At 39.9% G+C, this 9,657-nt stretch overlaps 1 protein-coding gene across 1 annotated transcript; it reads left to right on the top strand.

The window, feature by feature from the left end:
* On the top strand, window positions 1-8,053 carry LOC121669084 (small integral membrane protein 10-like protein 2A; the record flags this gene model as incomplete). The annotated part of the gene is made up of 2 exons (XM_042037559.1): window positions 1-183; window positions 1,634-8,053. Coding segments are annotated over 2 exons (204 nt in total), but the record flags the coding sequence as incomplete, so codon positions are not given.
* Between the last annotated feature and the right edge of the window lie 1,604 nt (window positions 8,054-9,657).

Raw genomic sequence — 9,657 nt, forward strand, 5'->3', positions numbered from 1 at the left:
GCGGCGGCTCTGTCCGCGCTCGCTGCCAGGCTCTCCCAGTCGGCCGCGGCCAGGTCCTACGGCGTGTTCTGCAAGGGGCTTACCAGGACCCTTCTCATCTTCTTCGACCTGGCCTGGAAGCTCCGCATCAACTTCCCCTACCTCTACATCGTCGCCTCCATGATGCTCAACGTGCGGCTGCAGGTGGGCGGGGGCGGCGGGGCCGGGGCGGGCTCGCGTCCCGGTGTCAGCGGCCGGGCCCGGGGCTGGTTCGCGGCCGCTGCCCCGAATAACGAGTGCTCGTCCCCGCGCCGGGGCGGGGGCTGTGCCCTGCCCTGTGTCACCCCGGGCGATGTCTCCTGGGTTGTGCTGCAGCCCCGGAGCCTTGCCCTCGTCGGTGGCCAGCTGTGAGTGCCCCGCTGTGCTCCTCGCTCTGCGTGTTAGCAGCAAACGTGTCGCCTTCCTGTTCCTAAGACATAGCTGACTTAAATACTGGGAATAAACTGTGAATATGTGCACTTTGATAGCGCGCTCCTGACACCAAGGAGCGAAGAAAACAATTTCCTTCATCTATTTTTTTTTTTAATCAAGAACAGTTGCGGCAGAGAAAACGCAGCCAGTTTTAAATACCAATGTTACTGCATGAAAAAGATGGTTCAGATTTAATTTGTATCTCTCCAGTTTTGAACCTGTTTCTACAAAACATGGAACTCTCTAACACAGCTTTGACCTGTTGTAGGGTAGAAGTTTCATTGTTTTTGTGATGAAATGAAAGATTTACTTTTAACTTAACTGGCAACAGAAGCAGGCTATGCACTGTCACTACAAACATCTCTTCTAGCCAAGGATTGGCACTCTTCGTAAACATAGCTGTAATGAAAGTTTTGACATCTGGCCGGTGGCCAAGTATTGAAAGACAAGTCTGGTTGGAGTTTGTTACTTGTAAAAGATAATTTGAAATGGGAAGAGGTCAAAGTATGGCATATCCTATTTTTGTTTTGGGAATTTGCCCTACAGTTCTGAAGCTTGAAAAGAAGCCACACGGCCAGGAGTGGTACACGTAGCTTAGTAACCCTGGTAGCTGAAAAAGCCTTGTCTTTGCTGGTTATCAGTGTTGGGACAGTCCTTTGATTGCGCTACAGCTGATACCTGCTAACTGTGCTGGGGCAGCCAGTCTGACCAGTTCCCTCCCCTCCAGGAAGCTGTTCTTGGTACATTGTTGATTTCCAGTGTTGTGTGTCTGATTTCAGCTTGCACTTCTGTTTACAGGAGAATGACTTTAATATTAACCTTTCATGCTGAGCCTCTAATCAGTCCCAGCCTGTGTTTCTATTGGTTAAGGGAAATGCTGCTGTTACACAGCGAATCTCTCTGGCTGCTCGTTTGCTGACTCACTTTCATGCCTGTCACCAAAAGAGAGCTTGTAGCAGATTAAACTGAAACTACAGAAGGCGGCTGGTGTTTGAGTATACTTCCTAGCCCTCTGGATGTGCTCAAGCAGCCTGTAGGGAGATTTGTCTGTTGGGACAACTGTTACTTTCTGTAGCTGGGTTATTCTTTCTGTGAAAGATTTTGAATTATTTTTGGTTCTTTATAGTGGGAACTAGGAAACTGGGGTATCAGTGTAATAATTTCCTGCATTCTTTATCTTTAGGTCCATATTGAGATCCATTAACTGGTGATTTGGTGTGCTGCTTGCACTGTATGCTGCAACTAGTCAGTCACACTCTTCTTCAAATCCAGCCTGTTGTGAAGCAGCAAAGCTGTGCTCGTGTGCTCTAGGACTATGAAGAAAGAAGATTTTACCCAGAAACGAGTACGTGACGATGGCCCAGATCATCACAAGCCAGCAGCTCATCTGACACATGTGCATTCCATGTTGGACAGTTCTCAAAATCATCGTAGCAGTTTACAAGAATTATATAACATCGGGAATTGTTCTCTCTTTAATAATATACCTCTGCCTTTGGGTGGCAAGGAAATGCCTCTGAGCTTCAGTGAATCAGCAGGGACGAACTCAAGTGCAGCTGCTCCTTGGAAGGATTCATTTCATCTGCATTTTTCTTCTGGGAAAGACAGTCTCGATAGGGCTTCTCACTGCATCGATGGTATCTCAGTAACAGGCTGGCTGGAAGAAGCTTGTAGCATTTCTGGAGACTTCAGCTCACGCTGCCCAGGAGACAACTTTGTATGTTTTGCACAATTCTGGCTGGGAAATTTGCAGTATAATAAAAACCTGTGGTTTCTGGAATTAGAAATGAGCAGTGGCAAAGAGAATGAATTGCAGTTTGCATTTTTTAAAGTATTGGAGCTTGGTGGACTTCTTGATCCCTGTTCTAAGAACAACTATGCTGTGGGACTCATAAACAACCAGAAACCATGTTTTTCTCTTTGTTACTTAAACCTTGTATCTTCAGAGCAAACACTTGGATACGAGCAAATGCTTTTGAATATACAATATGTGACTAATACTTTTCACATCATACAGCTAGTGATCTCTGTGCTAGCTTTTGCACTTGCAGGTCTCTGGTGTGCAGTAGTGAAGGTAAAAAATACAGAGATTTTAGTAACTACTTTTTTTAATATTAGCAGAAAATAAGAGACAAGGTTACAGTTCAGGTTTTAGTGAGAAGTAGATAGGTAAAGTAAAAATTATAGTTGTGTAATTGCTGGTTAAACTAGCTGTTAGAACAATAGGGACTTTTTTTTTTGTAAGGAATAGCTGCATCTGAGTAAAGAACTTCATAATCTTCAGACTCTTTGGGACTTCTGCAGGTCTGCTGTTAAACTAAACTAGAACCCAATTTGATTAGCACAGATCCTTTGTTTTCTTTAGAGTTTGTATTGGTGGAGTGTTCTGGCTAGTACTATTTATAACCATTTCCAATGAAACTTGTTTCTTGTAGAATTGAATTCCTGCTCTGAATCCAACAGCAACTAATATATCAGTCCTTAAAACACTTGGAACTGGAAAGCTGTTGGGAGGGTGGTCTTCAATGCAGCATAATTCTCAGCAGTGTTCACTGCTCTGTTTTAACAATATCTTGTGAGCTTTATTGTGCTACAATAGACACTGTAAACTCTCTAAAACAATTTTTTTTTCCTTGAAAAAGTGATTGTTATTGCTGAAGTACATTAATAACTTCTGGGCCTATTCACTTTGGCTTTGGGACAGGCTTCTAACAGTGAGGTTTGCCAAAGAATGGGGCAAAAGTGCTGGACTCCATAGAGCTGCTGGTGAATAGCATTTTGAGGAACAGGCTTCTGTTGGCACTTCAGTGAAGTAACTCATTGTGCAGTAGGTGGAACTTTGGATTCAATGTCCAAAATTCTCAACAGAGACATTGCTGTAGATGGGCTTAATGTGCTTTAAAGGTTCACGTAAAGAGGGAGGTGTTGGTGTGTGAGTTAGGATGCATTTTCAGCCTCCCCTTCACCCTGACTTAAAAGTGAGGACTCAATGTGGAGTAAAGCCATGCCAGTGATTCACACACTAGGTATCCTTTTTGCCAGCTGGTCTTGCTTCATCTTGGAAAGAGGGAACGTGATGTTGCATTTAGTTTAAACTGAACTTACCTGGAAAGCCAGTAGAATTCCCAGTGTGGTGTTTATTGGGCTGTTAGCACACATGTGTAGAGAAGTCCTTGATTACGAAGATGAGATGCTGGTTATCAGTGTTACAGGGAGAAATGCTGGAAACTTTTAATCTTATTTGAGTACTGAAAATAAGATCTATTACTTTTTATGTTAAATGATATGTTGTGTTTTCATTATCCCCATTGGCTGATTGTTTCTTTTGGATGCTAAAAGAGATGAAAGGCCACTTACTTTAATTTAGAAGATAACTTTTTCCCTGGTATTTAAATGATTGTTTAACTTGTAGACTTTTGACCATGCAATTACCTGTTATGAAGTGAGCAAAAGCCCCAAAATAATACTGGATTATGTATTGTAAGTACAGTAAGTATTGACAGCAACAGTTCCCTCTTAGTCAAGCCATTCACTCTCATCTCCACTGCTGGAATTTATCAGCCTTGCAGTGAGTAGTATTAACATGTGGTATTGCAGAGGTTCAGGATTCTTGAAGTGATGTGGATCTGAAATCCCAGAACACCAGAAAAAAAGGCTCTTCTCCAAATGTCTGTGGCGTGGAGTTACGGTGTTAAGCTGCTGTCTGCCTGTATCTTGACTCAAAAAACCACTTGGCAGAGCTGAGGGCAGAGGAATGAAGGCAGGGAGGGGAGGGGTTGGAGCCTCTTAAAGCTGGCTTGATTGCTAAAGACATGAGCAACATTGTGCAACTCTGTATTAACCTCTCTAAGCAGCTCCATAGGTACAGCCATACTCTCCCTGTATGGTGAGCCTTACCTTAAGTTGTGCATGAACACAGTCCTGCACCCAAAAGTTGAGTGCTTGGACTTCTGTACAAAGGATCAATTGGCACAGCTGTACCTGCAGTTGTTACTTGAGACCCTGTTTGTGCAGCTGACTGGTTTGGCCTGGAACATTCTCTGCTGTATGTCATTTGGGCACTTCATGTTTTGGGAACCACAGTTACATACAGGAACTTGCAGCTGAGACTGTCAGGTTAATGGGCAAAAGGAGTAGCTAAAGGCATAAAACCATGAATCCAGTTTTTAATGCTCCTATTTTTCATTGTGATTTTAAAGGGGGGGGGAATGAAAAATGAGAGACACCACCAGTAAACTAGAATTTAAATGTGTGTACAGCAGAGTGCCAAGGGTTTTCTCCTTGTTGATGACAAGCCTATGCAGGAGGAGATCCTGGAATGTTGAACTGTGTTACGTATCACAGTCCTGTTTTAAGCAAAGTCTTGTTTGAGTGCGTGGCCTTTCATCACTTATTACAGGATCACTTTAAATACAACACAGCTAAGTGAAATGATGGATGGTTGTTGTGTATTATATGTCTATTGAACATAAGATACAAAGAATAAGTCTTAAGTGAGTGGATTTAATCCATTTTAAGACAGTTTATATACCTTGCCTTGAATTTTATTGCTTAAAACCTAAAGGGTAATTTTAACTTGAACATTCCTTCTGAAATTCAAATAAAGGATAGTTTGGTATGTTAAAATCTCATGTAATATACTGCACTTTAAATCTGGGGAGGCCATGGATTGATTGAAAGCGCTGTTCTTGCAGTAAAAGAACTGTCTGCCCTGACAATGTTTAAATGGCTTTTCCTGTCTGGAGGGAGAATAGGGAACCTGAAGGATGGCATCCATCCTTTGAAACTATAGATAAATCTAACACTATATGGTTTATGCCATTGTTTTCTTCCTATAGATGTTTTGATACTAACTCATCTCAAAAGATGGAAGGTATCCTGGCCAAGAACCAGTTTGCGTGGAGTTTCATGGCTTCACTACACCCAATGTGGAAAATTTTCTGAGTTAATGTGCTGTTAGGGCTGAGACTGGCTCAGATGATTATTACAGTACAGAAAAATAACATTCTTAGTAGGGGGAAAGGGACCTTTATACTCAACCAGGAGTTGCCTTTGTATTTCTGTATTTTGTCTCTCATCCTGCTCTAGAAAGAGGTTATTTCTAAGCAAAATGCCAGGGTTCTACTAAACAACTTGTGCTTTCTAAAATTTCATTGATTAGTGTCCAGATCCTTCCTGCACTACATAGCAGAGTTTTATTTCTGCCTTTAGAAAAGAAGAAGATACTCAATATTTAGAGAATTTCCTAGTAGTTACACTCGAGTGAAAATTTACTATATGGTATACTGCTTTGAGAAGAAAATATACTTTTAAATGTGTGTGCACAGAGCTCTGCATGTAGATAAAAAGTGTTTTACTACAGTATGATGTTGGGATGCTTATGCAAATGCTTCTTTACTTTCTGACACTGCAGTGCAAAAAGCAGCAGAGACGGTGGTGTTACTTCTCCGTGTGGCTTTAGCCAGTGCAATCCGAGCAATCGTGTGTTTGCATCATCCTGCACAGGAGACAGTTCTAGCTGTAGACATTTTTTAGCCTTTTGCTTTTTCAGTGTTGAGTTTGGTTTTGTTGCTGTTTGAGGTTTGGTGGTTTGTCTGTTTGTCTGTGGTTTATTTCTCTTTTCCTGAAAGTTATTTTTAGGATTATAAAGACTGCACTTTCTTAAACTTTGCCAAAGTTTGCTTCCTTTCTCCTTCTCTCCACCTTTGCCCCTTATAGGTATACACATTTAATTTTTGGAAGAAACAAGCCTGTATGTACTCTCCTAATATATCATCTTATTGTCAGGTTGCTACTTTTGTTTTTATGGCCTGGTCTTACATATATTCCTGTCCCTATGATTTCTCAGCATAAGCATATGCTGATATTTTGTTCCACCTCAGAAACAGTGTCCTATAATTAATTATGCACAACAAATTGACAGAAACCATGAAGAGATGTAAGAGTCCTAGTCTCTCATTAGGGTGTATGACAGGTAGTATAACTGGCAGAGCAATATGCAGTCAATGGGACATATTTCTGCTTTTTTTCTCTTCAAAACAGCTGCTTTAATTAAAATCCAATATTTAATTTGCATGTGTGGTACCTCTGTCAGCTGAGAATTGCAGCTAGAATTTGCGGCTTACAAAATACAGTAAGGTCAGAACTTAAATAGTGTAACTTCTCAAAAAATTAAAGAGTACATTCACGTGAATATTTTGAAACCTTTTTTTTTCCCCTAAGAGTGCACAGAATAAAATGTGTTCTGACACTTTTCTGTGATGCACAGGCAGTAACTGAGGGCAGGGGGGATCCTTTTTAGACTGCAGAGCCTCTAATCCTCATGGAAGAGATGCATTTGATAGAACTTTAAAATAAACCAATGTTGCCTATGAAAATACTGATACTTATTATCAACTCTCATACTTAAATAACAGGGTCATAGATATCAATCTCCTGACAGTGTGAAAATAAAATAAGAATAATAAATACAGAAGTGCTAGAATAATGTTATCCTTTACCAGCCTGCACTGGTAAAAGCAAATCCTATTGTACTTCGAAATTAATCCTCTACTGCCTCCAAAAATCTCAATTACCTTAGTCTTTTTGGAATTAGTGATACAGGATTCAGCCTAAGATGGTTATTTCATTGTTAATGATGAAATAAATTTAAAAGCTAAAACATTTTAGAAAATGACCAGAGAGGTTTCCACAAAGTAAATCTGCCTTGAAAAGGTCCATTTTATTTCTGTGATCTCTATGTATTTGTAGTCTGTTTTGCAAATTCCTTCCTTCTTCATGGAAGATCCGTATAAACCTGATAGCAAAAGTGGTCAAAACCAAAATTGCAAAAGTAGCAGTGTTTAATTTTCTGTTTGTAGTCAATTTTAGCTATTATCAAACATTACACCTAAATGTAATTCAAGCTTTTGTTCTTAAAAGTAGGGAAGTCTAATATTCAGTGCCTGATTCATCACTTGAAGTTGAGTGAAACCATTTCTTGAAAATGGGTTCTGCTGCCTGATAGTGACTAATTTTCAATGCTGATACTCAATACTTCCTGTAAACTGTGATGTCATCCCTGCAGAACAATTTTAGTCTATGGCCTTGGTCTTTGGCCCTATTTTTTTTAATTCTTATTTTTTTATTGCAGTGTGGGAGGTGGAGAAGGCTAGCACAAACCTTTTTTTTTTTTTTTTTTTTTTTTAAGTTCCAGAGAAAGATGTTTACAACTTTGTATGTATTTTTAAAATGTATTGTGACACTTTTAACTTGGGAGAGAAGTTTCCATAGTAGACTTGAAACCTGAATACAGACTTTTGAATATCGGGAGTGCTCCCCAAGCTGCCAGAAGCTCTTGACTGCGATGCTGCTCGCTCACACCACAGGAGGGAGTTACACATCAGTCTTTGGAGTATGTGGAGTTACAGCATTGTTAGTACTTCTTAGTACAGTGCATTTCAGTTTGACTTGTCTTATGGATTGTCACTGCAAATAGGTTAATGTACAAAATCAATACACAGCAGTAATGTATTGTAACTGTTTACAACTGAACTCAGAGTACCAATGGATGGGTTTTGTCAAGCTATTTAAAAACAGAAATAAAAATCTTTTTTAAAAGACACGAGGTGGTTTTGGTACTTCTCACTGCAATTTTTCATTGTATAAATTGTATGGATGTACTTAAGGAGATTGTGTTTCTGACAATATAAAGTCAAGACAGTGAGTGCCTTTTTCAGAGGTACACTTTGAGAGATCTGTGTTTACAGAAACAAAGCAAATTTAAAACCTCTGTGAGAATAAAAGGGCTCGGTGCTTATACCTGACCTTGGGGATTTGGTATTTGAACTCAAGGCTAGCTTAATGATGTTAGCCACATTATTCATTCATAAGCATTCTTTTTGCACACTTTTTTTTTTGGTGAGAAACCTTAACAAGCCAGTTACTTTCAACGTAATTCCAAGGTATTTCCTAACTAACTAGCTCCAGTCTTGCAGCACAGTTTCATTTTAAAGGGGAAAGCAAACCATGGTAAATACATGTAATGGCCATAGCCCCTCTCTTGCATCATTGAGGATAAACATTGCTGGGTGCTTCTCTGCACAGTTAAAATCACCAAGATAATAACAGATATGCCAGAACTCTTGTTTTTGCTGAATGAAATATTCCCATTAATGGAGCAGAATAAACATCTACCCTCTGCTTAATGTTGAACATTAAAAAAACCATACTAAAACAGGAGCCACTCACCCTTCAGAGATGTCTCTTCTGAAAGCTGCTATCAGGTGGCATTTTGATTCTAAACTCAAAAAACTTAAGTTTTTGTTTGATCTGGGGGTCCTTTGCTGCCACAAGTGATACGTTTTGAGGAAGTATGTTATTGTTATGGGCTGTATTCTGAAAAGAACTGGTATTGGCAACCCTGAAGAAAAGGCTGATACTTTAAGTACAGAATTAATATGTACTATTTTTCTTAATGATGAGTGCTGAGATCATATTGTCCCTCAAAACAAGCATTTAAACAGGAAAAAAGGAGGGGGGACAAAACTGAATATAATAATCTAATAAAGTTCTGTAAGGTTTTGGCATGTGGTTAGATCTCCATGGTTAAGAAAGTGTTATCAGTGCTCCCTGCACATCACTGTAGGTTCCTCATGGCTTTTGGAATTTGTGTGGCAGATCCTGAAGCAGTACATTGTAACCTTTGGGTCTCCAGCATGTTCCAGCCACCCACTGTGACCGTAATATGTTACAGCCTTAATTACTCATGTTGTCATCTCTTTCAGATGGTTTACCAGTAGTTTTATATACATTTATATAATTGGGCATGATAACCTGCAATGGGGAATGCTAAGGAACTCTGAATACTGAGAAATAGACATGCTACTGTGTGCATATCCAAATCTCTTCCTATTAGGATCTGAAAGGCTTTGAAGTTGGATTCAAGCTGGTGGCCTATGACTTTGTGGTAGTCTCTTTGTTCATCTCATACTGTAAAATTCTGTAAGAGCAACTCATCTCTACAGAAGCCCAAATTTCCTCTCTGCGAATCTGAGATTGCCAGAGGAACCTTTTAGCAATTTCCACTCATCACAACATTTATCTCTTCAGTATGTTTCTTAGCTCTTGCTTTTTCTGGCAGATATTATAGCAGCTTAAAATTTAAAAACCCCAAAACCTCAAACACAAGTACCAAAGATTCTGCTGAAGATACTCATATTTCTTAAA

The sequence above is a fragment of the Corvus kubaryi genome, unplaced genomic scaffold, assembly GCF_017639235.1.
Source record: "Corvus kubaryi isolate FWS band 111438036 unplaced genomic scaffold, C.kubaryi_AGA036_p1.0 37387, whole genome shotgun sequence".
Classification (NCBI taxonomy): Eukaryota; Metazoa; Chordata; class Aves; order Passeriformes; family Corvidae; genus Corvus; species Corvus kubaryi.